At 37.8% G+C, this 16,958-nt stretch overlaps 1 protein-coding gene across 10 annotated transcripts in view; it reads right to left on the reverse strand.

Moving 5' to 3' along the window:
• ITSN2 (intersectin 2) overlaps window positions 1–16,958 on the reverse strand; it is a 91,184-nt gene that overhangs the window by 28,630 nt on the left and 45,596 nt on the right. For 7 of the 10 annotated variants that reach the window (XM_064650661.1, XM_064650659.1, XM_064650660.1 and 4 more), the window contains 14 exons: window positions 15,371–15,513; window positions 14,302–14,365; window positions 12,424–12,561; window positions 12,250–12,335; window positions 10,949–11,211; window positions 10,111–10,260; window positions 9,743–9,883; window positions 8,868–8,955; window positions 8,107–8,246; window positions 7,108–7,188; window positions 5,230–5,366; window positions 3,129–3,574; window positions 2,042–2,163; window positions 99–274 (listed from right to left, as the gene is read on the reverse strand). In XM_064650661.1, coding sequence (XP_064506731.1) covers window positions 99–274; window positions 2,042–2,163; window positions 3,129–3,574; window positions 5,230–5,366; window positions 7,108–7,188; window positions 8,107–8,246; window positions 8,868–8,955; window positions 9,743–9,883; window positions 10,111–10,260; window positions 10,949–11,211; window positions 12,250–12,335; window positions 12,424–12,561; window positions 14,302–14,365; window positions 15,371–15,513 — 2,175 coding nt within the window. The remainder of the gene's footprint in view (window positions 1–98; window positions 275–2,041; window positions 2,164–3,128; window positions 3,575–5,229; window positions 5,367–7,107; window positions 7,189–8,106; window positions 8,247–8,867; window positions 8,956–9,742; window positions 9,884–10,110; window positions 10,261–10,948; window positions 11,212–12,249; window positions 12,336–12,423; window positions 12,562–14,301; window positions 14,366–15,370; window positions 15,514–16,958) is intronic. The other 3 variants (XM_064650664.1, XM_064650667.1, XM_064650665.1) reach the window with 3 other exon arrangements.

The raw sequence follows: 16,958 nt of genomic DNA on the forward strand, positions 1-16,958 counted from the left end.
ATATTTTAAAAACAAACACCAAGTGAAACTATACAGCACACTATGTACTAGCCAAATTTAGAAAAAGCAATTTCAACACAAGCATAACAAAAACTCACTCTGAAGCAGCTGAGGTAGTAGATAAAGATACTGTAGGAGGAAGTAAGGCTTTCTTAGGAGATAAAGCTTTTTCTCCTTCTGGTATTTTTTCTACATAATTGCATGGAAACCAACCAAAATGTCCTTGAAAACTCCCATAAAGCCAACCAGGCTCTCCCACAGTTTTTTCATCAACCTATGGACAGGGGGATAAATAAAAAGGAAACAGAATTAGCAGTATGAAACAAATGGGGTACCTGATGTGTCAGCACCTGCTGGCACTGAACTAAGCAGTGCTCACACAAGGATCAGCATTTTAGTTCTCCCCTTTCAGAACTGAGCTGATTTTGCCCTGTTCACAAAACAGGTAATGATGCAGCCACACTGGTTTCAGACACAGGTAGAGACAGGCCTCAAAGACATTATATTCCTCCAAACAGGTCCCAGACATGCACATGGGGGATCTTGTAGTGTATCTGGAGCCACTCTGGCTTGCCAAAAATTATAGTGCATTGTGTCGTGTTTTGCTGAATGTGCAGCCCACAGGCAGTGGCTGGAGAGCCCAGCAGAGCAGGGAAACAACCATTCTGCTTACAGATATAATTAACTGTGCCAGCTGACTGCAACCAAAACACACCCAAAAGTGCTGCTGTTTACTGTATGATTAAGTATAGAACATCCTTAAACAGCAATACTGAAGCTTCTATTATGCTGCAAATTAGCCAGTTAGTGAAAACTGGCTAAAAATTAGAAGCTCAAAATACTATCAGCTTGTTAGCTTAGCTGAGGTTTGGGGTGTAAGAGGAGGAGGAGGAGGTGGCAGCTGTTAGCCCATTTCTGAAATCAGGCACCAGTAGTTAAATGATACAATTATAGCTGAGAAGGAAGTCAAAACAAAACCTTCTTCTCTTGTTCCTTCTTCCAGACTTCGATGGTATGAAAATGCAAATAAATGGTTTAACATTGTTAAACTGAAGCTTAATAGTCAAATAGTGTTTTAATATTTTGTACCACACTGCTTTGTAATTCTCCCTTATCACCTACCTATATCACTTATAGTCTGACTGAGGAGGAACCATAAGTACTTATACATTAGACATAAATATTAATTGTATTACCACAGCTGTAGATCAGTTTTCACAAGTTCACCTGAAGGCACAGGCTTTCAAGACAATGTATGCTGCCAAGTGATAGAATTACAAGAAATAACATAGATTTCAACTGAGATGCCACAAGGCATTTTCAGTCTTACAGTCCTGCTGTAATATTGTATATAGCAAATTCAGCTGAACCCAGGAAAGTGCTACAAAGAAGGGACACTGAATAAATTACTATAGGTATCTGTCTGAGGAAGGATTTATAAAGGACAGTCAGCAAGAGAATCATAGAATCATAATGGTTTGGGTTGGGAGAGACCTTAAAGATCATCTGTTTCCAACCTGTCTGCCAAGGGCAGGGAGACCCTCCACTAGACCTGTTTGCTTAGAGAGGCAGAAATCTATGTTAAGAATATACTGGAAAACAGTATTAAAATTCAGAAGAGCCTTTAACATCTACTTGTTAAATAACTAGTTTGATTTTAATTCAAATGCCATTAATTAATAATTCATGTCTCTATTTACTGTGCTCATATTTCAAGCAGACACTTACAAGCCAACTTGTACATGTACAATGAACTGCAACAACTACATCATTTCGAGTCTACTAATTTTAGAAAGTTTATGTTTAGCATTCACTATGGTTATTTTTAAAGAGATTCTCAGCATCTTTAGGATTTGTAAGATTCAAAGAAATATTCTGGCTGAACTAATCCTAATTTCATCTATTTAAAAAAAAAAAAAGCAGCAATCCAACTTAAATTTTAAGTAAACGTTAAAATATATCAACGCAATGCTTTTGACCCTTATGTCCTTGTGCATCTCAAGGTCATTTTTGCAATTTAAATGTGAATGGCAAATCTTACCTGAATTACATCCCCAGTATTAAAGCTCATCTCATCATGGTTCCTTGCTTCAAATGGATACAACGCTCTGTAATTTACCAAGGCAACAGAATTCCTGGACTCTGCAACAGTAACTGCATTGCCTGGAAGGATAAGAAAACCAGTTACCGTTTTGATACAGCTGAAAGACAAGCACTTAGTTGGAGAACCATAATTTATCTTCTCATCTTTCCTTGCCACTCTGCTCTGTGGCTGCCACTGGCTAAGCCAGTGCTTTAATAGAGTCTCATTTAATACCATTGTAATTTTCCAAGTTGAAAAGATACCACTGTTGCAACAATAAGTGTTCATCAGCATGTCTGAAGATTTTATTTAGAAACCCAAAATAGCAAAATATCACGGTTTATATTTTCTTTGCACTTCTGTTCTGCAATGAGTTACTAACAGTGAATGTTTTACAAGGTATAGCTGAGGTATGCAAATATTTTTCAGCCCTGTTCTAATTTGGTTTTTGCTGCACTCAGTGATAAAAGTGGCTAATAAAAATTGGCAAGGACTTTTGAAGGATGAAACTAATCAAAAGTGTCTTTAGTGCAAATATTATTAAACCACTATTTTTCCAAGTCCCACAGGTAGTTAGGCCTAGTCATTCAGTTCTTTGGTCTTTTTTAATATGAGGCATTGAGTAATGCAGAAATAAACTAGATTTCACTATTAATAAATCAATTTGCTGAGTGTTACCTGCCCATCTCTCATCACTGAACAAAAAACTCCATATTAACATTCTTTTTTAATGAAAGAAGGTGCAAGCCTTAAGAAAAAGCCAAAATATTACTCTTTCTAGTATCTGTGATTTGTTGATCACAGTCACTGGAAGATTTGTCATCAGTCATAGGTCCTGAAAACTGATAAAAGTAACCTAAGTTAATAGGATGTTTTATAACTAACTATAGATGTGAAACATCGCTGGTTTGGGTTTTTTAAATTATATCTTAGACAATGTCTAGGCCTGCCATGACATCACATTAACAATAACACATATGAAGAATGAAATAACACTCGGGAAAATAAAACCCATTAAAGCAAAAATGTAACAGACTAAGATTACCTTCATTTTTCCAGGGTGGCTTAAGACTTTTACCCTCTGTTGGTTTCAAAAGATCTGCAAACTTTTCATTTATGTTTATTTTAGAAGTGTGTTTCTCCATCTCTTGAGAGTTGGTTGCTTCTTTTATCTTTTTCATTTCTTCGTTCTGCTTACGCCTCTCCTCAGCTTCTTTTGCTATTTGTTCTTGCTTTCTTTTATCTTCTTCCAGTTGCCTCTGCCTTTGTTGTTCTGTCTCCCTCAGGATTGTGGCTTGTCTACTTTTCTCCTCCTCTGCAAGAAGCTGTTGTTTGTTTTCCCTTTCTCTCATCTGAGCAAGTGCTTCTTCAGCTTTCAGCTTTTCTTGGACTTTTTCCTGCATCCGTTCTTCCTCCAGTCGCTTCTTTTTCTCTTCCTCTTCCCTTCGAATATTTTCCTGCCATCGGTTCTCCTTATCCCGTTTTGCTTTCCTGAAAGGAAGGAATGAGACAGGTAAGAGAACATTCCTATAAAAATGCATGAGATTGTGTTCCTAATTGATGGCACTTGTCAGCAAAGCTCAGTCTTGATCATTCTGCTCTCTGGGCAATCAGCTCTTCCACAGGAGAGTGTGCTTGGTCTTAACATGAGTGCCAGTATATTCCACATAAAAACAACAAATGGATTAAAATTCTTGGTACAGAATGTAGTTCTGTTGCCACGGGGTTACTTCTGCAGTGCCTTCACGAGCACTTCTGCCCATCTGCATCCTGATGAGCAAGAATTGATCTGTTAATTGAACCAAGCTGGATTTAGGCTTCCCACCAACATCCTATCCAAATTCCTGATGGGAAACAATCATTTCAAAACAGATTAATTTCACGCAGGTACATACATAGAAATAGCCTTTGAATACTGATCTTTGCTGCTGGAAGTATTTGCCTTCAGCAGTTGCAATACCCTAATTCCTGCCATGACCACTCTTCAGCAGACAGAATCTGGAAATCTGACTGTATTCTCTGTAATTATTTAGCTGCTATCCTGTGCCCCAGCTGTCTAAAGAAGTTACTATCCAATTCAACATGATTAAAAATCATTGGAATGTAGCTGTCATTTCTTCAGAAAAGAAAGGACCTAACCCTTTGGGCCACCTTCTGTGGAGGTTGTTGAGGAGGGACCATGTCTAGATGAGACCATTTCATCAACTCACTGTGGGAGATCCACTTCCCTGATGGGCATTTTACTGTGCATCCAAGCACATGGCAGGACCTAGAAGAAGCTGTGCAGTGATGTTGTTACCCTATCACATAGCTGCGTTCAACCAAAAAATTAACACAAAATAGGTAGCTGATAGCAGAAGGTCCAGAGAGAGGGGAAAAAATTGAGTGGCATCTTAAGACAGACAGAACCAAACCTTAAAAACTAGTTTCTTAATCAGTCAAACAAAATAAAACAAAACTAGTCTGGAGCAACACCAGGAGAAATTAAAAGCTGAGAACAGTAAGATTTTGAGTGCTTGATACAAGACTGGGCTGAGCAAAACCAGGACACATGTAAGTGAAGGGATGATCCTCTCAAACAGAACTGAATTTTCTCACTGTCCTCCCTCCTATAAAAGGAACCAAATTTAAAATTTATAGGTTGCTCACTCATCCAGCTTTCCAGACTAGCATAGGAATTGAGCAGTCAATACCCTTCCTTAAGGAAGTATCAATCTCACAACTGCTGGGATATACGTGACAAAAACCTGGCAACTGCTCAGTCAGAAGTGCTTTTAAAGAAAAGTCAGATGTTTGGAGGCCACTAAAATAAGACAGAATATATGAGGAATTTTAAATGTCTGAAGATTATCTATTAAAGGTACTAAAAATCCTAATAGCTAAAAAGTGACTACTTGGTTTATTTATACATCAAAGTTGAATTACAAAGTTTGCTTTTATCTTCGTTTCTAAACAGATTGAAAAGAGGAAATTCAAACCATCGTACACCAGTGGTAGTCCACAGAAAATGTTTCCTCTAGGCAACCAACAGGATGTATTTTTACATTCAAATACATATATATATGTACACACACACATATCTTACAAGTCACTACAGCATTATTTTGCTTTAAAAACTGCAGTGCTGATACATTCAGCCATGGTACCTTGCAGCCTCATCTTCCAGTCTCTTCTGCTGTACAAGTTCAGTTCTTCTTTTTTCTATCTCCCTTATTTTGTCCTGTTTGATTCTGTGGAGCTGCTCCAAGGCTAATTGCTGTGTGCTGTAACTTTCTCTCAGGTCCTAGGGAGGGAACACAATGAAGTACATCAAAGGGAACAAAGCCAATCTTTGAGAAAAGCAATCCAGGCATTTTAATGCTTTTTGAACCAAGTTTTAATACAAATGGCCAAAGTAGTATTAAGTTATTAACAGTCCTTGGAGGTCACTGTAAAAAAAATCATATCAACAGAAGGATAAAGGGAGATGGCAAGTTTGCAAAGTCAGTGACGTATTTTAGGCTTTCAAAGAGCCCTTCCAGTCATACACCTGCTGGAAATGCCAAATACGACACGAGAGTGGAAGACACAAAACTGAGTGTTCAAACACAACATTATCTAAGGGCAGAGAAGGCAGTGAAGCATATTTTAAATAACTACAAGGAGGTAGATTTCAGCTGAAAGCCAACACAGTACCATAAAGTTGAGAACACATCCCTGCAGTGGGGGGCTTGCCTTTGTGATGCTTTCTGAATGATCAGTCCCATATTTAAATCAGAAAAACTTTAAAAAACTACACAGCAGGCTTACCACTGTGGGAAGCCATAGCTTAAAGACACTAACTCTGACTGGAGTTCTCCTGTATTTGTAAAATTCACAATTTTAGTTTTTTTCTTTTGAGCACATCCTTCAAATCCTATTCCACCTCCCTCTGATAACAACTGTTTTTCAGAGCAAAACATCAGCATGAATCCTTGGAATAATTAAATTTACAGAAGAAAAAAAAATCAACAATAATAGAATTACTTTAGATTGTGCTTCACCATGTTACAAAACATCTGTAAGATAGTGTTTTTCTTAAAAATCCTATTGATACACATTGAGCAATGCAACAGGATCGATCTCATAAATACAACCAAAGCAATTAAGAACGATCCATTCCCACTACAATGTGCAACTCTATCAATAATCATGTTGCCTAAGAGATACTGTGTAATTTACATGACAAAGGCAAGATAACAAGATTGCTGTGTCAGTGAAAGTCTCTGTAGCAACAAACTAAATCAAGCAATTGACTGCAATTTCCTCCCAAACATATTCAGCTGAGAATACTTTTTCTTCTCATTTTGTATAAAAATTCAGGGTTGCTTCAGAAGCAAACCTGCATTATAAAAACTCTCATATCTTTGATTTAAGGACAGAAAAACCCTTATGCAAAATGAAAAGCTCAGTAAAGTAATTCTGACTTTTTTTTCCACTCATAAATTATTCTCAAAGTCAGATTTCTGACCCCAGCAGATAAAAGCAGTGTTGAAGAAAGACAGCAAGTAGGGTTTTAGTACTGGGTTAATCTGGAGGTTTAACAACATTGTGTTTGCCATGTCATATGTCATAATCTGCATACTGATGCTATTTCTATACTTTTAAACTTGGATCCTCACAGCTTCAGATGCATGGATATATGGAGACAGCAACAGATGAAAAAGTGGGAGAGGACACTGTTTTCATCTGAGACAATATTTTTTTGTTTCACATTACCCTAACTAAGAAGAAAAATACCTGGGTAAAACAATTTAGTGGACAGTTTATTAAGAAATAAAAAGTCAATATTTTGCTATCAGTATTTTGCAGTTTGGATTTCTAAGCAGTTAAGAAAATGTTAAGTCTTTAAGAGGATGTAAAAGCTAGCAGAAAGAAAAACAGCCTATCAATTGTCTATTAGGAAAATGTATTTAATAGAAGTTGTACAACTAAACAGAAAGGGTAAGCAGAGAAAAATTGCGAAATAATTAAAAAACCAAAAAAGCTAAAGATTAGAAAATAACCTTAAGTAAGAGGAAGAGGTTGTTGAGACAGCTTAGCAGAGACAAAAGGCACTGAAGAACAGAATCATCCATATTCTCACACTGTAAGATAAGGTAGATAAAAAGCCAATTAATCTTTGCACTGTATTTTGAAAAACATATTTGAGGGAAGACTGAATTGTGGATGCAGCCACTGAACACAGCAAGCCATGCAATAAACAAGTAACTAAAAAAGCATGTTGTATGAAGCCATTTCTAAAAAGAAAAGAAATTCCTTAAATGTTTACAAATTTTTGTGTGTTTGTTTTTTTTTTTAACTAGGAGAGTGCAGAGCTCTCACTCTGATCCATCATTAATCCATTACTTAAGGAAAAAGTTCCCATCAGTGCCACTAGGAGTAAGCTGGTAAATAAAGTTAAGTGGATGCTACCCTGTGAGAGGTGCCTGAGGTTTTAGACAAGGCAAGAGTGGCCTCTGAAACAAAAACACCTTCAAGGACAGTGGTCAATAATTCATAACTTCTACACAAATTGGTGGCCTAGGCCTTAGGATAATACCTAAGGATTAGGTGATCTTGGATAATACCTAAATCTGCCACCAGATTTTGTACAGTGTACTATGAAAACATGTGCTTCTTTTAATAAAAGTTAAATGTTCAGTGCACAATTCAAAAATAATACCCAATACGACCTCATAATGTAAGAACAGAATTTGCAAGGGTCTGAAAAACTTTAATTCTAAATCAAAAAGAATTCTAGAAGGCAAAAGGTGAGAGTGAGCAACAGCTGAGTCATGCAAAGCAATGATTAGCAAGAGATTCCTATTTTAGTACGTTAGCAATAGATTTAAGTGCATTTTTATTGTATTATTTACTCCAAGACTTTTGGTAACTCTTATTTGACACTGAAAGTTGGGGAAAGCTTTTTGGAAGCCTGGTAGAAGTGGCATCAATCTTTATGACCGGATGAAGAAATAAAACATAGTGCTTACAGGTGTAAGATATTTAGGTAAGGCATGTACCTTAAGCTGACTGTTAAATTCATCCATTTCAGCAAGTTTAGAAGCAGTTTCCTTCTCAAGGGCATCTAATTGTTCCTTAAGTCTTTGGCATAATTCTTCCTTTTCTACAGACTTCTTGGTCACTGAACTGACTCCTGTACCTGCATAAGGAAAGACAAGCAATTTTACAAGAATTTCTGTTTTCACTAACTATTTTATTCTTTTCCTAATATAAACACATTCCTAACCTCTTTCCTCAAAAAAATTCCTAGATTCACCTTTCTATTCATATACAGCTCGAAGAAGAAATGGCCCCAACACTGAACTGAGACATACAGGTATTACATGGAATATATACAGAATAATTTGCAATTTGGCTGTGGTTTTTTTTAGTATCAGACCAATTCATAGCAAACTTCTGTAGACAGTGACTTCCAGTGTGGTTTGATGTAAAGACCAATGTAAACTTTACATGAATTAATTCCCTTGAGTCTACACTACCAAAATACAGATGAATTTTAATACTATGGGCCACATAGCCTGTATATGTAGATTTTCAAGACAAAGTTTCAAGCAAAATCTGTGCTTTCTTGCAAAAATGTGTTTGTTTACCCCTTATCTAGAACATGAGGGGAAAAATGGAATGTAGATGAAACAATGGCTTTAACTGAAAAGATATAGAAGTGAAGGTGTTATTAACACGTTTGTATCCTTCAGACTTGTTTACAAGAGATGAAAAGTCAGCAGTGCAAACAGAAGAGAATTCACTTGCAAGCACTTACTCTGAGTGTTTTCAAGTTGAGCATTTTTTATCCTTTCATTTAACAACTGCTTTTCAGGAACCAAATAAATTAGTTTATTCTGATAATCCTGTAGATATTGAAGGGAACATGACAAATTTTTAATATTGTTTATAAATCAGCAAGTAAAAATGAGTGAAATTTCAAACATAACTTCAACTCATATTAATGAAACATGGATGCAAGTTACCATTATGGGGTAAAGGAAAATATGACCTCTATATTCTTAATAGAAATAGTATTAAAATTGAAAGCTTTTGACCCGAAAGCATTAACACAGCTGGAAGAAATTTTAACAGACATGTTAAAAGTGTAAATATTATCATGAGACCATTTAAGTTGACTGCCCTAAGCTTAACATAAAACAGTAACAAAAAGAAAAGATGTTTCCCTGACGTGCAAAAGCATTAATAAAAATACAGTACAGGATGATTCATGGTAGTCAACGGATTTGAAATAATTTACGTCTTGTTATTCAAAGAGAGGGAAAAAAAAAAAGAGCAGCAAGGTAATTCAGCCTAAAGATTAACTTGTTCTGGATACAGGACAACACTCCTCATAAAAATTTGAGCCATAAAAGAACTCATAACTGAAGAGAAGTCCCTTTAATCAGTTCACAAAAGACCAGCTGCGGTTTTGACAACTGTTCTCATTTAACTATCAGCTCACTGTACTATATATAATAATTTCTTTAACACCACACATAAGCTAAAACCCTCTGCCATGCTGACAGCCTTGCCTATTTCCTCTCTCCACTATAATCCAACTGATTCCCTATTCCTCCCTATGGGGAAGCACTATCAACAGTGTTATGGAAACAGAATACAGTAAAGGAAAATTAACAGAAAGTTACATACCTCAAGCTGTTGTTGTAGTTGCTTGACTTCCATGATTCCTTGGTCATATTTCCTATCTAAAGCCTCCAGTTCAGTTTTTCTAGCTTGTTTTTTGCTACGAATATCTTGCAGTCTGCCTGAGATTTGCTTATGTTTGTCGGTCTAGAAAGAAATCAAAGACAGATTATACCACATATGGAAAAAGTCACTTCACTAAATCTGTGGGCAGATCAGTTCACAATCAATTCTTTAAAACAACCCAAAATACCTGCTTTAGATTCCTCATCCAGAACAGAGTGAAACTCCTAGTGGGCCATTAATGCAGACACTAAGATTCGCATAGTTTAAAATACCATATTTCAACACGTGTAGTGAAATTCCTGTCTTACCAGAGCTTCTAATTCAAGATTGAGGCTCTTCTTTTTAGAGGTCAACTTGACAATTTCTTCTTGTTCCCTGTTACGCTGATTAAGAAGTTCTTGGCGACGAATTCTCTCCCATTCCAGTCGTCGCTGGCGCTCAAGTTCTTGCTTTGCTGCCTGTACAAAAGTTACATTACCTTAAATTACAACAGAGATGCAGAACTCAGAGACCATAATTTAATGTAATGTGCTCTATTTCTGAACAGCGTAACAGCAACACAACATAATGTCTTCTGTAAAGTGCTTTTATATACTTCAGCAACAAAGAAGGCAGGAAGTGATCCTGTAAGATTCTTCATGTCATGCTCCCAAGCCTGGATGAAGAAAAGCTACATAATTCTAATTGTAGCTATGGAATACTGCCCAAAAAATAGCGCATTGACAGATACTGCTAGAAATCTCCTCTGAGTATTTCACAGAACTACATAAAACAGACAAGTCTGATGCATGTGCTGAGACACCAAGTAGTAGCAAATTTGTCTCAAGTTCAGCTGTCAAAATGTTATCAATTATGAATTCAGTACAATCTCGTTTGGAATATAAATTTTTGCAAAAATCCAAGAAAATCTCATCTGTCCTATGAAGTATCTGGAAATCTTTAACCCATGCCAAACACTCGATTCATCTCTAACAGACACAATGTTTTCAGACACAAATGACATTCTTTCTCCAAGACCATCTGTCAATGGCCATGCGAGGGGACACAATCAAAGTCAGCGTTCAAATCCTGAATGCTCTGCCAAGTGGATACTGTATGATTGTACACATTCCTTAGAGCAATAAAAAATAATTTCAAGAAAACAACCTCCCGCCTTTCTATTTCTTTCCTCCTTTCTTCTTCCCTTTGTCTTTCCAGCTCTCGTTGTCTCTCCAGCTGCCTTTCCATTTCGAGTTGTCTTTTCCGTTCCTGTTCCTGACGTTCCCTCTCCCTTCGCTCTTGTTCTTCTCTCTCTTTCTGAGCCTTGCGTTCAGCCTCCCTCTGTTGCTGCTCCAGCAGGACCTGGCGGCGTTTTTCCAGCTCCATATTTCCCCTCTCATAGTTGGCTTTCCTTTTGTCCTCAAATGTCACTAAAATAAGGAAAGGTTGTTATTTCTGTTCTGTGCAAAACACTGCTCTCAAACAAACACCTCACTCATGCCACTAAAGATAGATACTTTTTGGCAAGCCCTGGTTGTTCAGTCATGGATGATGTAAGCATCTTGCACTTGTTAAACTATTATTTTTCTGTTCAAAAATACCCCTAAATTTTCCTAATTCTATTCCAATTGAAACAAAAAAAAAAAAAGAAAAAAAAAGGAAAAAAAAAAGTTGCAGTTTACAAATGACCACAAAAATGACTTGAATGTTAGAGGAAAGCCTCTAGAGTCTAAAAAATGAAAGAGGAAAGAATGTTACAGGAAAACATAAAAGAACAGCTTTTATAAGCTGGGAGAAGACTGCTGTTAAAAAGGTTTTCCAAGGTACAAGAAACATTAAAACACAGACAAAGGGCTTAGTTTTTAAGGGTGTTCCCTGTAAGTCCTCCTGGAGTTAAAACCATCAGAAACCAAGACAGGATCAAGCTCAATTACTGCACACAAGGATAAAAAGAGATACAAAGCAATGGTTTAGGCCCCCAGCAACCACACTGCCAGAAAGAGAGGCAAGTCCTGTCTCGCAGTATGCATGCAAGAGACCTGTGCAAGTAGCACGAGAGAGTCAACAGCAGAATCTGTGTTTGTGCAAATTGCATCCAGTTTTCAGAGAATTAAATTACATTGGAACCCCCTGCTTTCGGAATGTCCAGAACAAAGTAATGCCAGGGAGTTTCAACTGAAAAAAATTTGCAGTAGCATCGTGGTATTTGGCTGTGAAGGATTTATTTTCCAAAATACATTATTAATCAGCACAATTTTCCTTTCCTACAGCTAAAAATAGCCCTTGTTTCTGCCTGCTCAATTCTATTAGATGTAACAGGCTGACTACATCTACTTAACAACCTTCCTATCATCCAAGTTAAAAGGGATTTAGCTCCTGAAACGAAGCTCTCTACAGATTTGATTGTGTCTTCCACTTTCTACAGGTTTTTCAGAAACTGTACATTAAGGATGTGAACCCTCTTCTACCTGGCTGTTTTTTCTGTGGCTCCTCCTCTTGCACAGGCTGGTAAGATGGCAGAGTTCCATTTATATTTTCAGTATATTTTCCACTCCTGGAGGGGAAAAAACCCAAACCACCACTGTTAGAGAAACAGCACAGTTATGTTCAGTGCATTACGTTTCACTGCCCTCAGTGATTACCTGAAGGAAGGTGGTACCAGTTCCAGAGGCAGAGTCAGTGGCAGCGGTTGCCCAGCTTTGGCCATGTCTGTGAGGTGCATGGCCAGAACAAACTCATCAGCCTTCAGCTGCCCATCTCCATCAATATCAGCCAGTGACCTGCAGGGTTTTAACAGCAATACCAATTAAGAACAATCAGCACAATCCCTCACAAGTGACAGCTGAAACTATTTACTGTAACTTTTAAAACAGAGAATTCCTGTGAAATGTTCTGGTAAAAATACTATTAAATAACATGAATAATTGATGAAGGGGATAACATTTTGTTAATAATGTACTGTTATCCAGATCATAGAATCCCAGAATGGTTTGGGTTGGAAGGGACCCTAAAGATCATTCAGTTCCAACTCCCTGCCATGGACACCTTCCCCTAGACCAGGTTGCTGAGAGCCCCATCCAGCCTGACCTTGAACACTTCCAAGGATGGGGCAGCCACAGCTTCTCTGGGCAACCTGTGCCAGTGTCTCACCACCCTCACAGTAAAGAATTTCTTCCTAATATCCAATCTGAACCTGGCCTCTTTCAGTTTGAAGCCATACCCCCTTGTCCCTTCACTGCAGGCCCTTGCAAATAGTCTCTCTCCATATTTCTTGTAGGCTCCCTTCAGGTACCGGAAAGCTGCAACTAGGTCAGCTTGAAGCTTTCTCTTTTCCAGGCTAAACAATCCCAATTCTCTTATTAAGTTTCCCAAAAATACTGCAAAAAGGATAGGAAAGGGTGAAAGATATCTCTTGATTTATTGCATCACCAATAGAAGAACTGGGAAGAGAATCCAGGACTGTTCTTAACCAGCTCAAAATGCTAGAAAACACTTTTTCAACTGTTTTTTTAAAGTAAAAGAAAACATTATATAAAATTACATCAAATTCTACAATAGGAACCTTTGCATAGAATTCTTTTTCCCCTTTGTGTCTCCTTGACAGTGTAGGGAAGACATGAGCTGCCCCAGAGTACCTTTCATTGGGTAGGAAAAAGATCACCTACACCCTCTAAGGAGAAGGTGACTGTATAATCAGCTTACAAAATGCTTCCCATGCAACTGGGGGGGGTGTGGTATGTATGTGGGAAACCAATGAACGGCTGTTGATCCTCTCTACATGGGCACACAGACCACCTTGCACTGGCTACTGATACCTTTCAGGATACGCACCCAGGAGAAAAACAGACCCTACACACCTGCTTTATTCCCCCACACTCCAGAGCTGACCTATACCATCCACACTCCCTGTTTACCCTTGCAGCATGTAACCAAACAAGCTGAACAAATAAAAAGAACATTTCAGCTTGCTGCTGCTAAAGACAAATGACTGTCTTGGGATACAGGAACAAAGGAAGCTGAAGAGAAGATGTAAAGCACCAAGCTATTATGAATTCTGCTGGGCCACTAAATCTTATGTATAACATCTGAGTTATTTCTGAAGGTGTAACCTAAACTACCATGGCTAGCAGGGCAGATTATTTACCACAGTAAAACCCAAAAAGGCTGAAGGGTTACTTAATTTTTAATCTTCCTCCATATTTTAAAGCTAACAAGTTAGTTTTCAGAATCCTACATTTGAAATAAATGAACCCTCATTTCTGATGAACTAGTGCAACCCTGAATCAGAAACTGAAATTAGTAACTGTTCTGTTATACGGACTTTAACAAACGGAGTGAAAAATTATGTCAAGGTGTCTTTTGGAAATGTAACTAATGAACAAACCAGTTTAAGTAGCAGCTTAGTTTCTGTTTATGATTTTAGATCTGTGGTGTCTCTTTATAATTTCTTATTTAACAAAGCACATTTCCTCTATTAACACCATAAACACATTGAATTTCTAATCAGTAACCAAACTCACCAAATAGTAGCCAGCTGAGTCTGTGAAAGGTTTGATTGCAGAAGGGCATTCCTTGCTTGAAATCCTTAGTGAGAGTGTGAAAGATTTTAACAAAAATAAGCACTTCATTCAAAGATTCACGAGGCAAAAAATGGGTCATGAACTGGGGCATGTTTATTTTTTGTATTAATCTAATCCATTTTCATCAGTTGGTTTTACTTCCAGGCTTAACAACAGGCACTACAACCTGAACACAATGAAGATATAAGTATTCTTGTGTACATTTTTTTCCACTCAGAGGACCTAACAGGAAAGCTGACATGAAAAAAGGATATTTATGGTAATCCCCACAGCTGTTACAAAAGCACAGCTGACTGTCTACCTAAACCTTCAGCTAGCACACTGGAAAGCTGTCAGCTTTCTTTGGTAGCAAAGAACCATATACCCTTCTAGGCAGCTTGATGGAACCTTCAGCCCCAAATCAACTGAACAAGCTAAAAAGCATTCTTATATTAACTTCGTGTGAAGTCTTTTGAAACCACCATAATGCTGTGGCACAGCACAGATGTCACTGCAAGTCAAGAAGGAATGACTCCCTTAAATTACTTTGTAAAAATTCCAAATAAAACCCAGGTATCTAAGCAATGACTAACACAGATACATAGGAGCACATGGCACAAAAATGATTGTGAATTTCCCCCATTTTCAAAAGAAACAGTCTCAGTTTGAAAAATGCCTGCTGACTTTACAGAGCTAAATTCCACAGCCTTATGGTTAGTTCTCGGGCTCTTCTACTTCGATCCCATCACTGCCATGTTTCTCCTCTTCCCTGCAACAGCTGCTGTAGCTTCCCCAGTGTATCTGGCTTCTCCAGGTCTAACACAGAGCCCAAGTCAATGAACTGATGGTTATTTCCATTTCTTGGCTGGCTGAAACCCACTCTCTCCTGCACAGGTCTGAATATCAACACTTTCAGCTTTTATTTCATATGTAAATCAAATCCCAAGATGGGATTCCATCCCTCACCCTGTGATGTCCCAGAGGCAGAAAACAGCATTTTTTTCCCAACCATACCAAACATCATACTCACCTGATAAATATCCACTCATACTTTTGTCAAGACTGTTAAATTTCTGTCTGTATTTTAATCTGGAGGCCTGAGGAACTGCCCAGTCTGAGGTTGTAATCTTTGGTGAATTCCCAGCTAGTGATGCACTAGAGGAAGAATTTGAACTGCAATATAATTTCAAAACCAAACAAAAAAAACCAAAGCAAAAAACCAAATGAAACCAACCAACCAAACATTAAAATAAAACCAAAAGAGAAAAAGAGATAAAGAAAGAACTCTAAGTCACTTGGCTTGGTAGGCAGGCTTTGGAATAGAAGATATATAGCATTTTCTGATAATATGAAACAACTTCCACAAAGTTTTACCTCTAATAACTTGCTACAAATATTTTCATCACAAATACAGAATTTTACTGTGAAAGTAGGGACACATATTTATAAGGAAACTCTTGAATTGAAGATCTCGTTCCTTTAGTATCACAGGCACTTATGCCACATAATTCATCATTTTACCACTGCAAATTATAGTATAGGAAACCATAGGAAAACATCTTAACTTTCCTAGGAGTGTTTACAAGGACTGTGAAGCCTTGAGCAGATGTCCAAGTAAATTTAAGAGGTATGCAAATGAAGAAGCATGAGAATAAAAATGCACCTGATAAACTCATAACCAAAAGCAGCTTCTGACGCTGTTTAAACCACCATATTCCACCTCTACCTCTTTTATTACTGACAATGACAGGCTGAATGGAGCTTTTCCAACCCATTCAGTTTTTGCAGAATACTGTTGATGGAGTGTTCAGATATACCTATGAAACTTCCATCTGCTACTCCCAGCATTCCCAGTGTCCCATCTTTGAAAATGAGACAAACCCAGGGGCACCCAGCCTGCCTTGTTTAAGGTAATCCCCTACCCTGTCAAGTAAAAAACTATTGGAAGTGTTATCCAAGGTGATGGAGAATGGTGATAGAAACAAAGCCTTTCCGGCAGGATGCTGGACAGTCATCCTCTGCAGAGAATTGGACAATATGATGGTGAAAATGCTGTCAACAGTAACACCGAAGAAGAGCTACCTTGCAACACTATAGCATCACCAAAAGAAAGCTTTCTGATTAAAAAAACCACCAAGGAAAACCAGAAAGATTATTCCAGGCACACACCATGCCTACAGTCATCTTACATCTGCTAATGTGAGGAGCCCAAATCCACCCCAAATGCCCTGTGCAGGCAGCAAATGGGTGCAAGAGCCTCTGAGTCACCCTATGGAACTGAGCTGGGGCTGAGATGCCCTCTGGACTGTCTTTTTGGAGACATCCCTGGATGCCCAACTGGATAGATAAGCCTAGTCCCTCACTCTGTCTATGGCAAAGCTCTAAAATTAGTGAACTAGAGCAGCTATTATCAAAATTCATTATCTTCCATTATTCATAAAACAAATTCACACATAAATATTGATAACAAATCCTATTCTTATATGGCTGCTGATTACATGGTGCCCTCTATAATGAATGAGCACATCAATGCACTTTTGCTTTTATAACCACTTGGTAATTTTTTCTTCTACTTACTAAAGAGGTACATCTCCTTCTTTTTCACAAAATGGTTAGGG

Source organism: Pseudopipra pipra, chromosome 3 (assembly GCF_036250125.1).
Source record: "Pseudopipra pipra isolate bDixPip1 chromosome 3, bDixPip1.hap1, whole genome shotgun sequence".
NCBI lineage: Eukaryota > Metazoa > Chordata > Aves > Passeriformes > Pipridae > Pseudopipra > Pseudopipra pipra.